At 42.0% G+C, this 23,303-nt stretch overlaps 2 protein-coding genes across 42 annotated transcripts in view; one reads left to right on the top strand and one right to left on the bottom strand.

Moving 5' to 3' along the window:
• The window catches only part of LOC118366593 (junctional adhesion molecule 2A-like), a 32,817-nt gene extending 28,995 nt beyond the window's left edge, over positions 1-3,822 (bottom strand). For both annotated transcript variants that reach the window (XM_052493162.1, XM_052493163.1), the window contains exon 1: positions 3,654-3,822. In XM_052493162.1, the coding sequence (XP_052349122.1) occupies positions 3,654-3,705 (52 nt within the window). In that variant the 5' untranslated portion in view covers positions 3,706-3,822. The remainder of the gene's footprint in view (positions 1-3,653) is intronic.
• Positions 3,823-6,797: 2,975 nt separating this feature from the next.
• Positions 6,798-13,771, top strand: LOC118366747 (ABC transporter F family member 4-like). Of its 40 annotated transcripts, none has more exons than XM_052493161.1 (9): positions 6,798-6,913; positions 7,044-7,086; positions 8,967-9,671; positions 10,068-10,100; positions 10,134-11,330; positions 12,264-12,346; positions 12,492-12,632; positions 12,820-12,931; positions 13,112-13,771. In XM_052493161.1, exons 2-9 carry the CDS (start codon positions 7,044-7,046, stop codon positions 13,177-13,179), a joined length of 2,382 nt encoding a protein of 793 aa, XP_052349121.1. In that variant the 5' UTR covers positions 6,798-6,913; the 3' UTR covers positions 13,180-13,771. The 40 variants fall into 40 exon arrangements, with proteins under 40 accessions (XP_052349121.1, XP_052349117.1, XP_052349113.1 ...); XM_052493157.1 differs by having other exon boundaries at positions 8,967-9,704; positions 10,002-10,100; XM_052493153.1 differs by having other exon boundaries at positions 8,967-9,836.
• Positions 13,772-23,303: the final 9,532 nt, after the last annotated feature.

Genomic DNA, 23,303 nt, shown 5'->3' with positions numbered 1-23,303 from the left:
AAGTGTTCTCGGAAACTTACAATACATACATAGCCTGCATACACACACACACACACACACAGCTTGAGAGGCGCTGATGCAGTGCATAATGGGTATACTACAAAAATGATGTTTAATGTATGATGTTTAATGTAATGTATGGTCCTATTGAATACTCCTCTCCTACATTAGTCATGTATGGTCCTATTGAATACTCCTCTCCTACATTAGTCATGTATGGTCCTATTGAATACTCCTCTCCTACATTAGTCATGTATGGTCCTATTGAATACTCCTCTCCTACATTAGTCATGTATGGTCCTATTGAATACTCCTCTCCTACATTAGTCATGTATGGTCCTATTGAATACTCCTCTCCTACATTAGTCATGTATGGTCCTATTGAATACTCCTCTCCTACATTAGTCATGTATGGTCCTATTGAATACTCCTCTCCTACATTAGTCATGTATGGTCCTATTGAATACTCCTCTCCTACATTAGTCATGTATGGTCCTATTGAATACTCCTCTCCTACATTAGTCATGTATGGTCCTATTGAATACTACTCTCCTGCATTAGTCATGTATGGCCCTATTGAATACTCCTCTCCTGCATTAGTCATGTATGGTCCTATTGAATACTACTCTCCTGCATTAGTCATGTATGGTCCTATTGAATACTACTCTCCTGCATTAGTCATGTATGGTCTTATTGAATACTCCTCTCCTACATTAGTCATGTATGGTCCTATTGAATACTCCTCTCCTACATTAGTCATGTATGGTCCTATTGAATACTCCTCTCCTACATTAGTCATGTATGGTCCTATTGAATACTCCTCTCCTACATTAGTCATGTATGGTCCTATTGAATACTACTCTCCTGCATTAGTCATGTATGGCCCTATTGAATACTCCTCTCCTGCATTAGTCATGTATGGTCCTATTGAATACTACTCTCCTGCATTAGTCATGTATGGTCCTATTGAATACTCCTCTCCTACATTAGTCATGTATCAGTCGAGGGATTGGAGGGAGGCATAGGCTGAGATGAACTCTGCCTTGTTGGCCGCAGATCGGCAGTTCCAGAGGCTACCGGAGACCTGGAACTCCACGTGGGTCGTGCGCGCTGGGACCACCAGATTAGGGTGGCCGCGGCCACGCGGTGTGGAGCGTTTGTATGGTCTGTGCAGAGAGGAGATAACAGGGATAGACAGACACATAGTTGACAGGCTACAGAAGAGGCTACGCTAATGCAAGGAGATTGGAATGACAAGTGGACTACACGTCTCGAATGTTCAGAAAGTTAAGCTTACGTAGCAAGAATCTTATTGACTAAAATGATTAAAATGATACAGTACTGCTGAAGTAGGCTAGCTGGCAGTGGCTGCGTTGTTGACTTTGTAGGCTAGCTGGCAGTGGCTACGTTGTTGACACTACACTAATCAAGTCGTTCCGTTGAGTGTAATAGTTTCTACAGTGCTGCTATTCGGGGGCTAGCTGGCTAGCTAGCAGTGTTGATTACGTTACGTTGCGTTAAAAGAACGACAATAGCTGGCTAGCTAACCTAGAAAATCGCTCTAGACTACACAATTATCTTTGATACACAGACGGCTATGTAGCTAGCTATGTAGCTAGCTACGATCAAACAAATCAAACCGTTGTGTTGTAATGAAATGAAATGAAAATGTGATACTACCTGTGGAGCGAAGCGGAATGCGACCGGGTTGTTGAGTGCGGAAGTTCTATTCAGTAGACGTTGGCTAGCTGTTGGCTAGCTAGCAGTGTCTCCTACGTTAAGGACGACAAATAGCTGGCTAGCTAACCTCGGTAAATTAAGATAATCACTCTAAGACTACACGCTCTAAACTACACAATTATCTTGGATACGAAGACAGCAAAGACAACTATGTAGCTAGCTAACACTACACTAATCAAGTCGTTCAGTTGAGTGTAATAGTTTCTACAGTGCTGCTATTCGGTAGACGGTGGACGTTTGCTAGCTGGCTAGCTGCTGGGCAGATAGCAGTGTAGACTACGTTAGGACGACGAAATACGAAGTTGCAATAGAAGTGCTGACTGTTTCACTTTGTTGTCCTCTTTCTTTTCCTTTTTCTTCTGTCCTTCTTTTGTCCTTATTTTGTCTTCCTTTCTTCTGTTAACTAGATATTTTTGTTGTTATTCTTTGTAAGCTAGCTAGCTTCTTCCCTAGCAACTGCTTAGCAACAAGTAAACAATTCTGCTAGCAATTCAGCTAGCTAAGATAACTGTACAATTTTATGAAAAATAGTTAATTTTTCAAAAGCCTGTCTTTTTTGGTTTGTTCCTTGTTTTGTCTTCTATTGAGTCTTGCAGTTTTCTCTTGATTTTTTCGATGTACTTCACTCTAAAAAAACATTTAAATCTCAATATATACAGGAGCTCATTTTTCAGCAGCTGCTCAATTTAGAACTCCGGAACTCCTACATTAGTCATGTATGGTCCTATTGAATACTCCTCTCCTACATTAGTCATGTATGGTCCTATTGAATACTCCTCTCCTACATTAGTCATGTATGGTCCTATTGAATACTCCTCTCCTGCATTAGTCATGTATGGTCCTATTGAATACTCCTCTCCTGCATTAGTCATGTATGGTCCTATTGAATACTACTCTCCTACATTAGTCATGTATGGTCCTATTGAATACTCCTCTCCTGCATTAGTCATGTATGGTCCTATTGAATACTACTCTCCTACATTAGTCATGTATGGTCCTATTGAATACTACTCTCCTGCATTAGTCATGTATGGTCCTATTGAATACTCCTCTCCTGCATTAGTCATGTATGGTCCTATTGAATACTACTCTCCTACATTAGTCATGTATGGTCCTATTGAATACTCCTCTCCTACATTAGTCATGTATGGTCCTATTGAATACTCCTCTCCTACATTAGTCATGTATGGTCCTATTGAATACTCCTCTCCTACATTAGTCATGTATGGTCCTATTGAATAATACTCTCCTGCATTAGTCATGTATGGTCCTATTGAATACTCCTCTCCTACATTAGTCATGTATGGTCCTATTGAATACTCCTCTCCTGCATTAGTCATGTATGGTCCTATTGAATACTCCTCTCCTGCATTAGTCATGTATGGTCCTATTGAATACTCCTCTCCTGCATTAGTCATGTATGGTCCTATTGAATACTCCTCTCCTACATTAGTCATGTATGGTCCTATTGAATACTCCTCTCCTGCATTAGTCATGTATGGTCCTATTGAATACTCCTCTCCTACATTAGTCATGTATGGTCCTATTGAATACTCCTCTCCTGCATTAGTCATGTATGGTCCTATTGAATACTCCTCTCCTACATTAGTCATGTATGGTCCTATTGAATACTACTCTCCTACATTAGTCATGTATGGTCCTATTGAATAGTCCTCTCCTACATTAGTCATGTATGGTCCTATTGAATACTCCTCTCCTGCATTAGTCATGTATGGTCCTATTGAATACTCCTCTCCTACATTAGTCATGTATGGTCCTATTGAATACTCCTCTCCTGCATTAGTCATGTATAAAGGCTATAGTTGGTATGATTGTTCATTCACTCCCTTAAAAATGATATTTTTAGACAAAATATCCGTTCGGGATAATTCAGAAAATAAAAGGCTACTCACTTTGTGACAAGAGGAGGAGAAGGGTGAGAAACAAAATCCCCGTGCTGTCCATAGTTCTTGCACACGACTGAGCAGTGAACTGAAATATCCTGGAAATGCTCTTGAGCGTCTGAGAACACGCTCCACACGAGACGGATGAAATTCCAGAGATTTGAGAAGTTCTTGAAGTTTTCCATGTGCGCGCTCCCGATGGAGACCATCTCATCTAGCGGAGGAACTCAGGCGCGCGCTCACCATGAAACACGCGTCTGTGGTTCGTGGTGGGCAAAGGTTTTGCTCTCGTTGAGGATTTTACCGTATATGTATCTCTAATGTGTATTTCGGCCAAAGTATGGTAGGCTGTAAACGGCTATATACGATGTTGTTAACGGGACACATTATAAACCGTCACAGCACACCACACAGCAAACACACAAACACCACATAACGTCGCATCAAAATTGTGGGTCTCGATATGCCATTGTTACTATCATAGCCTACAGTAGCCTACATATTGATGATCAATTTGTAATTTCCACCAATTTGTAATAAACATTTATTTTTTATCAATTTGTGACAAGGTGCGATTTTACTCTTGTGGAGTTAACTATTTGTAAGTTGAGGTTTTGTCATGAAGATGTGTGTTGTGCTCGTTGTGAGATCTACATCTCTGCTTTGAACTGTTGACATCTATTTGTAAGTTGAGGTTTTGTCATGAAGATGTGTGTTGTGCTCGTTGTGAGATCTACATCTCTGCTTTGAACTGTTGACATCTATTTGTAAGTTGAGGTTTTGTCATGAAGATGTGTGTTGTGCTCGTTGTGAGATCTACATCTCTGCTTTGAACTGTTGACATCTATTTGTAAGTTGAGGTTTTGTCATGAAGATGTGTGTTGTGCTCGTTGTAAGATCTACATCTCTGCTTTGAACTGTTGACATCTACTTGTGATATTTGTATTTGTATACTTTTTGTTGTTGTAATAACTTATAGTTGGATGAGACTTACTTTAATATTGTTGGTAAGATTTATACATTCAGAATGGTTGTTTCCAACAGTTTGAACTGTCTTGTTTAGTTCCATACATGTAAGTACGTGACTGGGGCCAAGCTGTCTGCCATCCAGGACCTTTATACCAGGCGGTGTCAGAGGAAGGCCATAAAAATGGTCAAAGACTCCAGACACCTGCTGTAGACTGTTCTCTCGGCTATCGCACGGGCAAGTGATACCCACGCACCAAGTCTGGAACCAACAGGACCCTGAACAGCTTCTACCCCAAGCCATAAGACTGTAAATAGTTAGTTAAATAGTTAACCAAATAGCTACCCGGACCACACACACACACACACACACACACACACACACACACACACACACACACACACACACACACACACACACACACACACACACACACACACACACACACACACACACACACACACACACACACACACACACACACACACACACACACACACACACACACACACAGTGTTCCTAAGTTACTGTCTGTGTAGCTGCTGTGTTGAGAGAAAGTCCCGCTGTAGCCTGCTGTTACCTCAACACACACATGCACATTGTTTTTTATTTAATTTAAAATGTATTATAACTAGTCAAGTGAGTTAAGAACAAATTATTTTTGACAATGACAGCCTACCCTGGCCAAACCCTAATGGCGATTGGCCAATTGTGCGCCGCCCTATGAGAAGTAGGAGCTACATTCACTATTTCACTTAATATTAACTATAGATTAGACACATGATGGAGGGGTTGTCATGAAACCCCATTGCCATTACCCACAACCATTCCCTCTGACTACACACTCACTTCACATGCCCACACAGGCACCATTCATCAGTATAGTACTATATTTACTACCTTTTCTTGTCAGGCCACGAAAATCAATAAACAGGGATCAAAGTTCACAAAACAAAACGTGAGTGACAGATTAATGACATGCTGGCTTTCAATGTGTTGTGTGTGGAAATACAAACATTTCCTTATTCCTCGGTGTCTGACTGTTGACGTTCTTTAGCCCAGTCTAAACTGAAAAACAATCCTCTGATCTAGACTTGTACCTTCCGGATAGGTTGTAGCCATTAGGTGATGGTCCAACCTAACCTTCCAAAGATCTCAGGGGAGTTTCAGCCGGTGCCGTTACACTTGTTGACCTATCCCTTTCCTTAGCTCTAGAAACAGACTTTCAGCATCATTTCTTGTTTTTGATAGCAACTGTTTTAAGACGTTTGAGCTGAACTAAACCAATAAACAATGAAGGGGAAGGTCTATTGGATTGTTTTAAGACAGATCCTCAGTCTCCTGTCCTGTGTGGATCAGTTGGTAGAGAATGGCGCTTGCAACGTCATTGGTTTGATTCCCGCTGGGGCCACCCATACCAAAAAGTGTATGCACGCATGACTGTAAATTTCTTTGGATGAAAGTGTCTGCTAAATGGCATATAGTAACAATGTAATCCTGTCCTGTCAAACCTCTCTGTTCTGTAGTGACCACTGAATCAGGAGGTTGCCCCCTAGTGGGACAGGAAGATACTATTCAGTCTGAACAAGAACCATACTTTCGACCCCATGTCCCAAACCAGGAAACAAACTGGTTGAATTAATGTTGTTTCCAAGTTATTCAACCAAATAATTGAGATTTTGAACTGACATCTGTGTCCAGTGGGTATTCATGACTTAGATTTGCAGTTCAGAAAGCATGACAGGTTTGGGCAAGTTCATTGTTATGATATCTTAATCACATTCAAACGAAACGAACCATCGCAGGATTGTTAAAAAAGGTCCACTTTACAGAAGCCATTCCTTAACCTGATGTTATACATCTGCCCCTGTGAGAAGTAGGAGCTACATTCACTATTTCATTTTATATTCATTGTAGATTAGACACATTCTGCAAGGCCTCACACACGTGACCAAAACATGCTGTAACAAAGTCTGCCAGTGACTGTTGTTGATTATTGCGATATGGTTATTGCATATGGAGATAGGGATATTGTTTTTCTTCTGTAATGGGAAGTTATCAGAGCGTTGTGCACTTTGGGCCCATGTCTGGCCAACGAGGAAGCATAGGGAGAAAAATAGAGGGCTGCTAAAGAGTTACTGAGGTAGAGGAACAGACGTGGTGATGGACTAACCTGCCCGTGATAGGAGTGGAGGGGGTTTTAGGGGAGGGGGGTCATAAAGAGTGAAGTAACAGGGTCAGGAGAGCTCATAACAAGCTTATAAAGACACAGACACCACAAGTACCTAGACTACATTCACAGGTAAGACAATAACAGCAAAGCGTTGAATTAATTATTTGTTTTTACTCACAAAGAACAAGGTTGGTGATTTATTAGACAGTTGTGTCTTGAGTATTCAGTGTTCTTATCAGTCATTTCTCTCCCTCTCCAGATGAAGATGAAGACTCTGGTCTTTCTGTTGTTGAGCCTGACAGGTAAGTTGTCTCAGTGAGAGCTCTAGAAAGATTTCTATGTTCTCTCCCAAAGTTCTCTTGTCTTATTTTCCTAAAGAATGATAGGGTGAAGGGTTATACATAAAGCATATCACATGATACAGCACCAAAATATATATTTCAAAGATGTGTTTGACCTACTACATTTGTTCACTGGCGTAGCACACGCCCCCACAGCCCCAGCAAGGCAGGGAGGACCACAAGCTTTTTATAATCTATTTTTGGGGAGGTCGGTCCCCTAGATAGCATATGAACCCGTCATGAGCCATAATGTTTGGGGGGGAATGACTGGAAAATTTCCTTAAAATGTGCAGAATAGCAAGCAATTATCTCAGGAACTCTTGAAAGTCGGGACAATCCTAAAATGTTTGATATATGTCATTATTTGAGCTTAGAGTTTACATTTAGGGGAATTTTAATATATATAAATGTTATGTTCTAAATGTATAAAAACATGTCACAATGCTATCGAAATTAGCCCTGGAACATTTCATGGCGCTATAAAACAACATAAAAAGATGTTTGGGGATTTGTATTAATACATATTTGAATAACATACTGTTAGAATTAGACAATTAAGGACTTTAAACACTTGGACAGTAATTGTTCAAATGAAATGTATTTTATAGTGTCTGATGGAGTTGACATATATCCAGTTAGTTGGGTGGTTGTTCCTTTACATGGTGTGATAGCTTTGGTCTATCAAAATAAATATTTAAAATATTGCTAATATTAAAACAAATATTTGAGATTGTCCCATCTTTCAAGAATCCTTAAGCTCAAAAACAACAATATTTTCTCTCATCCTCATCTCATTCTCATGTGTAAAATAGCATTAGCTTGGACCTTGCGGGGCCGAGCGAAACTGTGCTACGCCACATAGCTCTTCTGTTGCTTGGCCCCTCTGTGCTAGTGCGTAATGTTGTGTGCATTTTGTTTGCAATACCAGTACAGTGTCTTTTAGGGGCCAGTCAAGATAATATTCGTTTTTCAGATGTACAGTGCTTTCGGAAAGTATTCAGAGCTCTTGACTTTTTCCACAGTTTGTTACGTTACAGCCTTATTCTCAAATTGATTCAAATGTTTTTTTCCTTCATCATTCTACACCCCAAAAGGAGGATATTTAAAAAAAACTGTATTGTCTATAGATTGCCGAGGATTTGTATTTATTTAATCAATTCTCAATAGAATAAGGCTGTAAAGTAACAAAATGTGGAAAAAGTCAAGGGGTCTGTATACTTTCAGAAGGCACTGTACAGTACTTTGGGGGCTGGAATGTGATGGTCTTACTAAAAGAAGAACTTAATCATTTTCAAATATATATTTTTTAAAGTCTAAGACTGTTGCTGAAATGAAAGTTAGAGTCACTGTGACTTTGTGATCAAACCTCAATCTCTGTTTATGACTCTGTTGTCTTGGCTCATATGAGCATTACATGTACCCTTATCATTACCTGCTTATCCTTTAGTTTATCTCCATGACATGGTTTTATAAAAATAAAACATTTTAACCCAACAAGTCAGACCCTGACAATGCTGGGCCAACTGTGCGCCGCACCCTATGAGATTCCCGATCACAGCCGGATGTGATACAGCCTGGATTCAAACCAGGGACTGTAGTAGTGATGCTTCTTATGAGATACAGTGCCTTAGACCGCTGCGCCACTTTATGATTAAATACTAATATGCACTACTGTATACCTGGGATCAGAGTTACTCAATTCCTGAATCTCAAATCATTCAATGTTTTCTACAAAGTGCATTATTTTTGTCCAGGGCCATTTAAAAAACACTGCGCCTATTACACAGGTTAAAATGGGTAATGGTCAATTGAAGCACTTCTGATTTTTCTTTATTTCTCAGTGGCTCTGCGGAGAGCACATGGAGTCATGGATGAATGGATTGATGAATGGAAACCACCTTTGCACCAGAGAGAGATCTACCCAGTCCTGAGAGACCTGGAGAAACCCGCTGGCTGGAACACTGAGGCGATTGTAAAACAAACCCAGCTTAGTTCTGCGGTGGAGGAGAAACCTAATGAACTGAGCCTTCTAGTGCAGGAGAAACCAGAAGAGCTGAGCCCCCTGGTGCAGGAGAATCTAGTGGAACCCAGCCTGGATTTACAGGTGATTCCAGTAAGACATGAAAAACCAGCTGAACGGATGCCAGTGGTTCAGAAGAAACCAGAAACAGAAGACACTGTGGAGCTGGAGAAGAAAGTAGAGCAAGCCCAGGAGAAACCAGTAGAAAAAGCCCAGGAGAAACCAGTAGAGAAAGCCCAGGAGAAACCAGTAGAAAAAGCCCAGGAGAAACCAGTAGAAAAAGCCCAGGAGAAACCAGTAGAGAAAGCCCAGGAGAAACCAGTAGAAAAAGCCCAGGAGAAACCAGTAGAGAAAGCCCAGGAGAAACCAGTAGAGAAAGCCCAGGAGAAACCAGTAGAGAAAGCCCAGGAGAAACCAGTAGAGAAAGCCCAGGAGAAACCAGAAGAACCGAGCCCTCCGGTGCAGGAGAAACGAGAAGAACTGAGCCCTCCAGGTCATGTGAAACGAGAAGAACTGAGCCCTCCAGGTCATGTGAAACAAGAAGAACTGAGTCCTCCAGGTCATGTGAAACGAGAAGAACTGAGTCCTCCAGGTCATGTGAAACGAGAAGAACTGAGCCCTCCAGGTCATGTGAAACGAGAAGAACTGAGCCCTCCAGGTCATGTGAAACGAGAAGAACTGAGCCCTCCAGGTCATGTGAAACGAGAAGAACTGAGTCCTCCAGGTCATGTGAAACGAGAAGAACTGAGCCCTCCAGGTCATGTGAAACGAGAAGAACTGAGCCCTCCAGGTCATGTGAAACGAGAAGAACTGAGCCCTCCAGGTCATGTGAAACGAGAAGAACTGAGCCCTCCAGGTCATGTGAAACGAGAAGAACTGAGCCCTCCAGGTCATGTGAAACGAGAAGAACTGAGCCCTCCAGGTCATGTGAAACGAGAAGAACTGAGCCCTCCAGGTCATGTGAAACGAGAAGAACTGAACCCTCCAGGTCATGTGAAACGAGAAGAACTGAGTCCTCCAGTGCAGGAAAAAACAGAAGAACCGAACCCTGACGCGCAGGAGAAACCAGAAGCACTGCCCCCTGTTGATCAAGAGAAACCAGAAGAACTGAGCCCTGTCGAGCAAGAGAAACCACGGGTAGATGTGGCCCATGTGGTTGAAGAGGAGTTGGTGGAGGTGAGCCCAGCAGCAGAGAAGGAGGCTCAGCCTGAGCAGGAGATGGAGGCTGAGATGGAGGAGGATCTACTGAGGATGGAAGATCCCGAGATGGGCAAACCAGAGATGGAAGTAGCAGAGATGGGATTAAATATGAAACAACCAGAGATGGAAGGAAAAGAAACGGAAGAACCAGAAATGGAGGAATCAGAAGTACCAAGGGTAAAAATGGAACCTGAAGTAGAAATGGACACAGAGGTGGAGATGGCGCTTGCAATGGGCGAGGGGCTCACCTACCAAGAGGAGGGCCCTCTTATGGAGGGTGAAAATGTCATGGCTGTAGAGCCAATCATGGATTTGGAACCACTGCCAGATGACACTTTGATTGAACAGAATTGGAGAGGAAGCAGTCCTATGGATGACAACAAGATGGCTCCAGAAATGATGTATAATTTTGATCTGGAAGAGGAGCCAATGACAGAACTGGAGCCGTTGCTAAGGGAGGGGCCTAGCCTGGAGGAAGACGATGAGTATGTCATGGCGGAGCAACCAATCGTGGAGCTGGAGCCTGAAATGAGGGATGTGCCTTTTGGAGAGAATCCAATCACGACAGATTACGCCATCAAGGGGGAGGAGCCAGTGAGGGAACTGATAGAAGACATGGGGCCTACGATGGAGAGGGAGTACTTCCTGGCTGAAGAACCAATCATGGAGCTGGAACCTGAAATGAGGGAGGGGCTATACACTGGGCATTATCCAATGACAGACTCAGCTGTGATGGTAGAGGAGCCAATGATGGAGTTGGAGCCTCTAGAAGAGAAGAGACATCTTAGGGAAGAGCGTTTGCTATTGGAGGAGGGGGTTCGAGTAAGAGAGAGGCCTCTCATGGAGCAGCCAACGTTGGGCAAGGGCCCCATGATGGATGGAGAGGCGCGAATGTGGGTGGAACCAGAGAGCGAGAAGCGGTCTTTAAATAGGGAGGATAGCGAGGTGGGGCTAAAGGAGAACATGGCCCAACTTGAACCTACAGGTGAGAGAGATTTTTATTTGTATTTATTTATTTAACCTTCATTTAACCAGGCAAGTCAGTTAAGAACAAATTCTTATTTTCAATGACGGCCTACCAAAAGGCAAAAGGCCTCCTGTGGGGACAGGGGCTGGGATTAAAAATAAAAATAATAAATATAGGATAAAACACACATCACGACAAGAGAGACAACACTACACTACATAAAGAGAGACCTAAGACAACAACATAGCAAGGCAGCAACTCATGACAACACAGCATAGTAGCAACACAACATGACAACAACATGGTAGCAGCGCAAAACATGGTAGAAACATTATTGGGCACAGACAACAGCACAAAGGGCACGAAGGTAGAGACAACAATACATCACGCAAAGCAGCCACAACTGTCAGTAAGAGAGTCCATGATTGTGTCTTTGAATGAAGAGATTGAGATAAAACTGTCCAGTTTGAGTGTTTGTTGCAGCTCGTTCCAGTCGCTAGCTGCAGCGAACTGAAAAGACCAGCGACCCAGGGATGTGTGCTTTGGGGACCTTTAACAGAATGTGACTGAACGGGTGTTGAATGTGGAGGATGAGGACTGCAGTAGATATCCCAGATAGGGGGGAGTGAGGCCTAAGAGGGTTTTATAAATAAGCATCAACCAGTGAGATGGAGGGAGGTCCACATATTCCAACAATCACACGCACATCTCACAGGAGGTTTGTGGCACGTTAATTGGGGAGGACGGGCTCGTGATAAAGACTGGAGTGGAATCAGTGGAATGGTATCAAATACATCAAAGACGTGCTTTCCATTCCATTTGCTCCGTTCCAGCCATTATTATGAGCCGTCCTGCCCTCAGCGGCCTCCTGTGACTCACGCACACACACACACACACTTACACAAACATGTTATATATGGAATGACATTGCAATGCTAATTTCTACCACAGGGAGGAGCTCCTGCAGTGGTGTGGTCCTGGAGGGGAAATGCTACCAGTTCTTCAGAGGCCCAAAGACAGCCTCAGATGCTGAGGTGAGTGGGAACTAATATCTTATTTTCTTCATGTTTTAATGTTTTCTCTGTTCCTTCTCTGTTTTGTCTCTCAGTGAATCGTTCCACATCTCTAATTCAACAAACATGTAAACATTTAACCCATATTTTCTCTGCTCGTCTGCAGTTCTACTGCCAGGCTAACGTCCCTCGTGGCCACCTGGCATCCATCACGAGTCAGACCATCCACAGACAGGTCATGGACCTCATGCTGCAACAGATCGGAGGATACACACGCACCTGGGTTGGAGGACTACGCTACCTGGACGTGAGTGTGTGAATGTGTGTACGTGTGTGTGTGTGTGTGTGTGTGTGTGTGTGTGTGTGTGTGTGTGTGTGTGTGTGTGTGTGTGTGTGTGTGTGTGTGTGTGTGTGTGTGTGTGTGTGTGTGTGTGTGTGTGTGTGTCACTATCCTGTTTATTTGTTTACACATTTTCTCCTCTTTACTCTGTCAGACTGGTCGCTTCATCTGGTTGGACGGTGCCCACTGGTACTATGATGATTGGCTGCCCGGTGAGCCCAATTACACGGCAGGAGTGGAGAACTGTCTGGAGCTGCTGGCACTTGGTATGTACGACTGAAAGCTAACTAATCGTGTCATGTATTCTTGAGCATACATCCATACTGCCATTGAGAGTATGGAAGGATAACTATGGATAATATAATGACTGATTAATTACACAATTGAATAACACTTTGTTGTTCTGTTATATGGGCTGTTATTGATGTTCATTTTCTGCTTTTCAGGAAATGGGAAGTTTAATGATATGCCGTGCTGGGATCTGCGAGCGTTTGTCTGCTCTCACCCTGTCTAGGAAACAGTAGAATAAAGATGACCCTAGACCAGTGGAGACTGCTGAGGGGAGAACGGCTCATAATAATGGCTGGAATGGATTATAATGGATGGAATGTAATAGTGCCAAAGCCATTAAAACCATGTTTTTGATACCATTCCATTAACTCCGTTCCAGCCATTATATTGAGCTGTCCTCCACCGCCCTAGACACTGATCTAAAGTCAGATTACATTCTTCACCCCAGTGTGGAACATTTGGGGGGAAACTGATCCTAGAGCTGTACATATTAGTGCATCCTCTATCCCGAGCTCTAGGAACACAGCAGTGTCAGATTTTATGACCCTTGCACTTTGAACCTCAAGGGGGTTTCCAGTTTGAGTCACGGGGGTTTCAAGTACCTGGCTTCAGTGGTGAAAGAGATTCTTAAACATTTAACTGCATTTACACTGTAAGATATTATTTCTCAATGATACACAATCTATTTTAGAGCCATAGGAAAGCACTTTTTATATTTTGAAGATATAGCTATGTTCATATGTTTGTGTAAAAGTTATATAAATGACTGTAATCAATTCTATAAAGGGACATTTTTGCTAGAAACATTCTTGGTCCTGTGTTTCAGTATTACTAACTTGTCTTTGTGTGTGCATGTTTGCTCACTGGTCTCATATTTGAGATGACTCTATTTTTATGGCACCCAGTTATAGCTAAGCTTTAGGGTCATAGCAAAAGAGCTATCTGGGGGGCTTTGGCTCAGCACTGTTAACCCAGCAAGAAAACTGCTGTGGGTCTATGACTCATATACAGCCCACATTAGACCCATATATGACTCACATACAGCCCACATTAGACCCATGCATTAGACCCATACATTAGAACCATACATTAGAACCATACATTAGAACCATACATCAGGTCGTTCCACCAATTAGGTGGCTTTTGAGCAGTGGTGGAAAAAGTACCCAAAAGTCATAACAGAAAATGACTCAAGTAAAAGTGAAAGTCACCCATTAAAATACTACTTGAGTAAAAGTCTAAAAGTATTTGGTTTTAAATATACTTAGGTATCAAAAGTAAATGTAATTGCTAAATTGTACATAAGTATCAAAAGTAAATGTATAAATTATTATTATTATTATTATTATTATTTATTTCAAATTCCTTATATTAAGCAAACCAGACAGCACAATTTTCTTGATTTTTTTATTTACATATAACCAGTGGCACACTTCAACACTCAGACATAATTTACAAACTAAGCATGTGTGTTTATTGAGTCCGCCAGATCAGAGGTAGTAGGGATGATCAGGGATGTTCTCTTGATAAGTGCGGGAATTGGACCATTTTCCTGTCCTGTTAAGCATTCAAAATGTAATGAGTACTTTTGTGTGTCAGGGAAAATGTATGGAGTAAAAAGTATATAATTATCTTTAGGAATGTAGTGAATTAAAAGTAAAAGTTGTCAAAAATATTCATAGGAAAGTACAGATACCCCCCAAAAAACAACTCTAGTAGTACTTTAAAGTATTTATACTGCTTTTGAGGAGTATAACTTGGTGAAAAATACACTTTTTATTTCACCTAATTTTAACATTCTGTCGTAAGAGCACATGTTAAACTTAATAAAAAGCATGTTCTCCCATCACAAGAGGTTAAATAAATAAAAAATACTATAGTAGATGCCTATTATGTGCCAAATAAATGTACAGGGTTGACTGTAACAGGGTTGACTGTAACAGGGTTGACTGTAACAGGGTTGACTGTAACAGGGTTGATCGTAACACAGTTGACAGGGTTGACGACTTCGTTTTAAATCACCCATAAGTCCCCTTGTGATAGGGGGGAATGGAAGGAAGACCATTGTAATTGTTGAAACATTTCTAGCCTGTCTATCTATGACTAACAAGGTTGATGTGCTATGTACGACCCGCTCAGTTTTCCGCCACAAAACACCAGAACATTTCCAAAAAGAGTAGAACCATCTAAGCACTACCGTAAAGGCTGCTACACACTTTACACAAATTACACAAACGCAGCGAAGGAGCATTGCTTCTACTAGTTCTACCAACTTTTGTACTTCTCAAATATTTGAATGGCCGGTACTGTATATGACGCTCTGTAGCTGGGTTTACTAGGGTATGTCGGGCCCCGTTTATACCTTGTGCTAACATGGGTCCTTTCTCCTTAATCTACATTCTGATTCTGTAACATTTCCAGAAATGTGTCTACAAATGGTATAAAAATGTGTCTTTTATCTGTCTACCATCTGCATTGTGACCAGACTTCCTGGTTCCTTACTTTATGCAAATTATTTCAGAGCTATACTTTAAAAATTAGATTTATTTATTTATTGTAAGACACATATTGATGTAATCAGTTAATGGTGCAACCTGTAAATGATTTTAGAGGGTGGAATAATGATGATTTAAGTTGTTTCTTTCTCCAGCTCTGTCTACCCTTTGACACTGTGCTAACTAACCAAATGAGCTTCAATGCCATACAACACACCTTCCGGGCCTCCTTACTGCTCTTAAATGCTAGTAAAACCAAATGCATGCTCTTCAACCGTTCGCTGCCCGCACCCGCCCGACTAGCATCACTACTCTGGATGGTTCTGACCTAGAATATGTGGAACACTACAAATACCTAGGTGTCTGGCTAGACTGTAAACTCTCCAAAATCAAATCTAGAATCGGCTTTCAATTTCGCAACAAAGCCTCCTTCACTCACACCGCCAAACTTACCCTAGTAAAACTGACTATCCTACCGATCCTCGACTTCGCGATGTCGTCTACAAAATAGCTTCCAATACTCTACTCAGCAAACTGGGTGCAGTCTATCACAGTGCCATCCGTTTTGTTACCAAAGCCCCTTATACCACCCACCACTGTGACCTGTATGCTCTAGTTGGCTAGCCCTCATTACATATTCGTCGCCAGACCCACTGGCTCCAGGTCATCTATAAGTCTATGTAAGGTAAAGCTCCGCCTTATCTCAGCTCACTGGTCACGATAACAACACCCACTCGTAGCATGAACTCCAGCAGGTATATCTCACGGGTCATCCCCAAAGCCAACACCTCTTTGGTCGCCTTTCCTTCCAGTTCTCTGCTGCCAATGACTGGAACGAAATGAAAAAATTGCTGATGCTGGAGACTTATATTTCCCTCACTAACTTCAAACATCAGATATCTGAGCAGCTAACCGATCGCTGCAGCTGTACATAGTCCATCTGTAAATAGCCCACCCAATTTACCTACCTCATCCCCATATTGTTTTTATTTACTTTTCTGCTCTTTTTCAACACCAGTATCTCTATTTGCACATCATCATCTGCTCATTTATCACTCCAGTGTTAATCTACTAAATTGTAATTACTTGCTACTATGGCCTATTCATTGCCTACCTCTTCACGCCATTTGCACACACTGTATAGACTTTCTTTTTTTCTATTGTGTTATTGACTGTACACTTCTTTATTCCATGTGTAACTCTGTGTTGTTGTCTGTTCACACTGCTTTGCTTTATCTTGGCCAGGTCGCAGTTGTCAACTAGCCTACCTGGTTAAATAAAGGTGAAATAAAATGTCAAAAATAAAAAAGATATCCAGACACACTATGTGTCTGACTACCTCTGGAAGTGGGCAGGAAGATCTGATCACAATCAGATCACTTTGTGTCTTTTGATTGTCTACACCTGTCTAAAAATGTGGACAAAATCAGAATGTGGACAAGATTGGGACAAAGGACACAAGTTAGAACCAAGTATAAACGCAGTCTAAGTTGCTCTGGCTAAGGGACAGTTCGAAATTGACTTCGGTGAGGGGGGAAGGGAGGTTCTCTATCTTTTTTTTTTTGCTTTGGGGAGGGTTGTGTGTGTTTTTTTCCCTGCTTTACATTCACTCTTCAGCAGGTTTGACTATATCATTTATTCCATCCTAGCCAACATTCCTCATCTACGTGCATGCTCCTTCCCAATATCAAGGTGTTTTGGAAACTTCCCTCATGCACACTGTTTTTCCACACGGTAACTCTACCATAGGTCAGTATTGTGTACCAGTCTGTCTATGCTGCCTTCTATCCACCATTCATAGTGACAATAGTGGTAGTTTGAACATTTGTCCAGATCTGCAATATGCCAACGAGCAATGACACCACACATGAAATCATTCAAAGCCCCAATTTCCAATATAAGCAGAGGCCAGGTGTGTCATTGTGCATTAAACAAGCAACTCAAAAAGCTCCCTTATCAATCTTGTTTAGGGACAATACAATTATCCTTCCTAGGCTAGCCTACAACACCACAATACAATTATCCTTCCTAGGCTAGCCTACAACACCACAATACAATTATCCTTCCTAGGCTAGCCTACAACACCACAATACAATTATCCTTCCTAGGCTAGCCTACAACACCACAATACAATTATCCTTCCTAGGCTGGCCTACAACACCACAATACAATTATCCTTCCTAGGCTGGCCTACAACACCACAATACTATTAATAATTGCATTATTGTTTTCAAGTGAGTAAAAAAATGATCCTCTAGGCTATAAACTGCAGTGAAAATGCAAAAATCGCTGAAGTTGGAGACTTTTATCTCCCTCACCAACTTCAAACATCTGCTATCTGAGCAGCTAACCGATCGCTGCAGCTGTACATAGTCTATTGGTAAATAGCCCACCCATTTTCACCTACCTCATCCCCATACTGTTTTTATTTATTTACTTTTCTGCTCTTTTGCACACCAATATCTCTACCTGTACATGACCATCTGATCATTTATCACTCCAGTGTTAATCTGCAAAATTGTAATTATTCGCCTACCTCCTCATGCCTTTTGCACACAATGTATATAGCCTTTTTTCTACTGTGTTATTGACTTGTTAATTGTTTACTCCATGTGTAACTCTGTGTTGTTGTCTGTTCACACTGCTATGCTTTATCTTGGCCAGGTCGCAGTTGCAAATGAGAACTTGTTCTCAATTAGCCTACCTGGTTAAATAAAGGTGAAATAAAAAAAATAAAAAATAAAAATTTGAATAACAGAGCAAAAAGAGCCCTGTGATTTGAATATTTCATTCCATTTGGATCAGATGTGGGTCTACTTTCGATGCGCTGTCTGTTGTGGATCATAATTCTCCCAACTCGTCCTATAATAATGTGGCCACATGCTCCCAGCAGACCCAGTTATTTAGGAAAGCTTAAACAGCACTCTCACTCCTCTCCAATCCGAGTGGCTATTCCTCGCGCACCTTGAACAATATAGCCAACATTTTTGTAATTGATCTTTTAAAATCTATTACTTTTTATGTGTTGCATAAAAACAACAGGTCACAATGTTTTAATCTAATTACGCTACTTCAAAGTCTCCTGTAGGCTACCTGCGCTGGCAGTGGCGGTTCTAGCTCCCGGGGCAAACACCCCCTTCAAAAAAAAGCACCATTCTGCACTAACTGTAATTTTTATTCAGACATTTGGAACAACACAAATAAATAATCATAACATTTAAAACTATATAAATAAATATCCAAAAACAAGTAACAAAGACAACTTTAAGCACCAGCTGTCAGAGCAGCTCACAGATTACTGCACCTGTACATAGCCATCTGTAATTAGCCCATCCAACTTCCTCATCCCCATACTGCTCATTTTTTTTGCTCCTTTGCACCCCTGTATCTCTACTTGCACATTCATCTTCTGCACATCTATCACTCCAGTGTTTAAATTGTAAAATTGTGATTATTTTGCCACTATGGCCTATTTATTACCTTACCTCCCTTATCTTACCTCATTTGTACATAAACTTTTTTTCTATTGTGTTATTGACTATGTATTTGTTTATTTATTAACAACTCTGTTGTTGTTTGTGTCGCACTGCTTTGCTTTATCTTGGCCAGGTAGCAATTGTAAATGAGAACATGTTCTCAACTAGCCTACCTGGTGAAATAAAAAAATAAAAAATAAAAAAATAAAAAATAGAAAATAGAAACAAATTGTGGGATATAAATAAAAATAAAAAAGATAATCAAATTATTACACTATTACACTATTTCCAACAAAAAACACACAAATAAAACTAAATTGCACAAATCCTATATGACACAAATAGAATAATACACTTATAAAGAAGATTTGATAGATTCCCCTGCTCCCCCTACCTTGGGCATCCAGTGGTGAGACCTGAGGTCAACCTACCCCACTTCTGAGCGGGAGACATTCCCAGGCAGTAGCCTGCCTAGCTCACAAACTAGAATCAGGGCGCCCACTCCAACAAAGTTAATTGACCCACAGTCGCACACGGTGTAATAATATCATTGAAGTGACGTACAAATGAGCGATAGAAAAACGATTTGTGACATTGCAAGCCAAAGAACATGATCCCAACCGTGAAGCACGAGGGTGGCAGCATCATGTTGTGGAGGTGCTTTGCTGCAGGAGGGACTGGGGGACTTCACAAAATAGATGGCATCAAGGAACGGCAATTGTGTGGATATATTGAAGCAACATCTCAAGATATCAGTCGGTAAGTTAAAGCTTGGTTGCAAATGGGTCTTCCAAATGGACAATGACCCCAAGCATACTTCCAAAGTTGTGGCAAAATGGCTTAAGGACAACAAAGTCAATGTATCGGAGTGGCCATCACAAAGCCCTGACCTCAATCCTATAGAAAACTTGTGGGCAGAACTGAAAAAGCGTGTGCGAGCAAGGAGGCCTACATGCCAGACTCAGTTACACCAGCTCTGTCAGGAGGAATGCGCTAAAATTCACCCAACCTATTGTGGGAAGCTTGTGGAAGACTACCTGAAACATTTGACCCAAGTTAAACAATTCAAAGACAATGCTACCAAACACTAATTGAGTGTATGTACACTTCTGACCCACTGAGAATGTGATGAAAGAAATAAAAGCTGAAATAAATAATTATCTCTACTATTACTCTCATGTTTCACATTCTTAAAATAAAGTGGTGATCCTAACTGACCTAAAACAGGGAATTTGTACTAGGATTAAATGTCAGCAATTGTAAAAAAAAAAAAAAAAAATACAACATTTTAAAAAACTGAGTTTAAATGTATTTGGCTAAAGTGTATGTATACTTCTGACTTCAACTGTGTGTACCAAATGTGTGTACCAAATGTCACCATTCGGAATATATATATATATATATTCCAAATGGTGACATTTGCGCCGGTCTCACCAAATCAAATCAAATCAAATGTATTTATATAGCCCTTCGTACATCAGCTGATATCTCAAAGTGCTGTACAGAAACCCCAAACAGCAAGCAATGCAGGTGTAGAAGCACGGTGGCTAGGAAAAACTCCCTAGAAAGGCCAAGACCTAGGAAGAAACCTAGTGGGTTGATTCACTGTTGTGGTCATCCTGTCTGGGTTGGCGCCCCCCCCCCCCCCCCTTGGGTTGTGCCGTGGCGGAGATCTTTGTGGGCTATACTCAGCCTTGTCTCAGGATGGTAAGTTGGTGGTTGAAGATATCCCTCTAGTGGTGTGGGGGCTGTGCTTTGGCAAAGTGGGTGGGGTTATATCCTTCCTGTTTGGCCCTGTCCGGGGGTGTCCTCGGATGGGGCCACAGTGTCTCCTGACCCCTCCTGTCTCAGCCTCCAGTATTTATGCTGCAGTAGTTTGTGTCGGGGGCTAGGGTCAGTTTGTTATATCTGGAGTAATTATCCTGTCCTATTCGGTGTCCTGTGTGAATCTAAGTGTGCGTTCTCTAATTCTCTCCTTCTTTCTTTCTCTCTCTCGGAGGACCTGAGCCCTAGGACCATGCCCCAGGACTACCTGACATGATGGCTCCTTGCTGTCCCCAGTCCACCTGGCCATGCTGCTGCTCCAGTTTCAACTGACCTGAGCCCTAGGACCATGCCCCAGGACTACCTGACATGATGACTCCTTGCTGTCCCCAGTCCACCTGGCCATGCTGCTGCTCCAGTTTCAACTGTTCTGCCTTACTATTATTTGACCATGCTGGTCATTTATGAACATTTGAACATCTTGGCCATGTTCTGTTATAATCTCCACCCACAGCACAGCCAATTCTCTCTTTCTTTCTCTCTCGGAGGACCTGAGACTCCTTGCTGTCCCCAGTCCACCTGACTGTGCTGCTGCTCCAGTTTCAACTGTTCTGCTCTGTTATTATTCGACCATGCTGGTCATTTATGAACATTTGAACATCTTGGCCATGTTCTGATAATGATCACCCCACATATGCTCTCTCTAATTCTCTCTTTTCTCTCTCTGAGCCCAAGGACCGTGCCCCAGGACGACCTGACATGATGACTCGGAGGACCTGAGCCCAAGGACCGTGCCCCAGGACGACCTGACATGATGACTCCTTGCTGTCCCCAGTCCACCTGACTGTGCTGCTGCTCCAGTTTCAACTGTTCTGCCCTGTTATTATTCGACCATGCTGGTCATTTATGAACATTTGAACATCTTGGCCATGTTCTGTTATAATCTCCACCCGGCACAGCCAGAAGAGGACTGGCCACCCCACATAGCCTGGTTCCTCTCTCGGTTTCTTCCTAGGTTTTGGCCTTTCTAGGGAGTTTTTCCTAGCCACCGTGCTTCTACACCTGTATTGCTTGCTGTTTGGGGTTTTAGGCTGGGTTTCTGTACAGCACTTTGAGATATCAGCTGATGTACGAAGGGCTATATAAATAAAATTTGATTGATTGATTGATTGATTAAGTGCTTTATCCGGGTAGCCGGAAAGTAGAGCATTGCAGTAGTCTAACCTAGAAGTGACAAAAGCATGGATACATTTTTCTGCATCAGTTTTGGACAGAATGTTTCTGATTTTTGCAATGTTACGTAGATGGAAAAAAGCTGTCCTTGAAATGGTCTTGATATGTTCTTCAAAAGAGAGATCAGGGTCCAGAGTAATGCCGAGGTCATTCACAGTTTTATTTGAGACGACTGTACAACCATTAATATTAATTGTCAGATTCAACAGAAGATCTCTTTGTTTCTTGGGACCTAGAACAAGCATCTCTGTTTTGTCCGAGTTTAAAAGTAGAAAGTTTGCAGCCATCCACTTCCTTATGTCTGAAACACATGCTTCTCGCAAGGACATTTTGGGGCTTCACCATGTTTCATTGAAATGTACAGCTGTGTGTCATCCGCATAGCAGTGAAAGTTAACATTATGTTTTCGAATAACATCCCCAAGAGGTAAAATATATCGTGAAAACAATAGTGGTCCTAAAACGGAACCTTGAGGAACACCGAAATGTACAGTTGATTTGTCAGAGGACAAACCATTCACAGAGACAAACTGATATCTTTCCGACAGATAAGATATAAACCAGGCCAGAACTTGTCCGTGTAGACCAATTTGGGTTTCCAATCTCTCCAAAAGAATGTGGTGATCGATGGTATCAAAAGCAGCACTAAGGTCTAGGAGCACGAGGACAGATGCAGAGCCTCGGTCCGATGCCATTAAAACGTCATTTACCAGGTCTCACCAGATCTCACCAGGTCTCACCACTGGAAACCCGAGGTAGGGGGAGTGGGGGATTCTATCAAATAGCGCACCCCTAACTTTGTACAGTACTAATGCAATTACTAATGTTATTAGTTGTGCAATTTAGTTTGTGTGTTTTTTGTTTAATTTGTGCTGGTGCCCCATGCCGCCCTGGGCAGCAGCACATGTTGCCTACGCCTAAATCTGCCACTGTAGCTGCGCATGTTATCCAAAATATAATTCCAGCATCCAAACTGTGCAGATTATGGTGCTGAAAACTCAAACCACGAAGTTGAAACGTCCGCAGTCGGTATGCTTTGCTTTATTGGCTGTGGTGCATTGGCACAGAAACCTGCTGGTGGAAAATGGCCAGACCCAGACTACACTGGGGCAATTGTGCACCACCCTATGGGACTCCCAAACACAGCCAGTTGTGATACAGCCTGTATAATATCAATTATAAATATAGCATAAAAATGTTGAAAATGTAATTTCCCCCTAGCTGATCATTGTCTGCAGCCGGCTCTGATCGTAGTGTAATGAAACAGGCAGGGAGAGTTAGCTGTCGGTGGTGGTCAGCGAAACCTCAACCTTCTGGCCCATAGCCCTGCGTAGCATCAGCTGTGCCACAAAAGAACGCTGAAGTGGCAAAGTCGATATC

This window comes from Oncorhynchus keta, chromosome 34, assembly GCF_023373465.1.
Source record: "Oncorhynchus keta strain PuntledgeMale-10-30-2019 chromosome 34, Oket_V2, whole genome shotgun sequence".
NCBI lineage: Eukaryota > Metazoa > Chordata > Actinopteri > Salmoniformes > Salmonidae > Oncorhynchus > Oncorhynchus keta.
This window is presented reverse-complemented; position numbering and strand designations above follow the sequence as displayed.

Coding starts and splice junctions, on each gene's coding strand:
- LOC118366747 (XM_052493121.1), top strand. CDS start 7,044: ATGAAGATGAAGACTCTGGTCTTTCTGTTGTTGAGCCTGACAG. Junction 12,633..12,819: donor GAGGACTACGCTACCTGGAC/GTGAGTGTGTGA, acceptor TTACTCTGTCAG/ACTGGTCGCTTCATCTGGTT. Junction 12,932..13,111: donor TCTGGAGCTGCTGGCACTTG/GTATGTACGACT, acceptor TCTGCTTTTCAG/GAAATGGGAAGTTTAATGAT.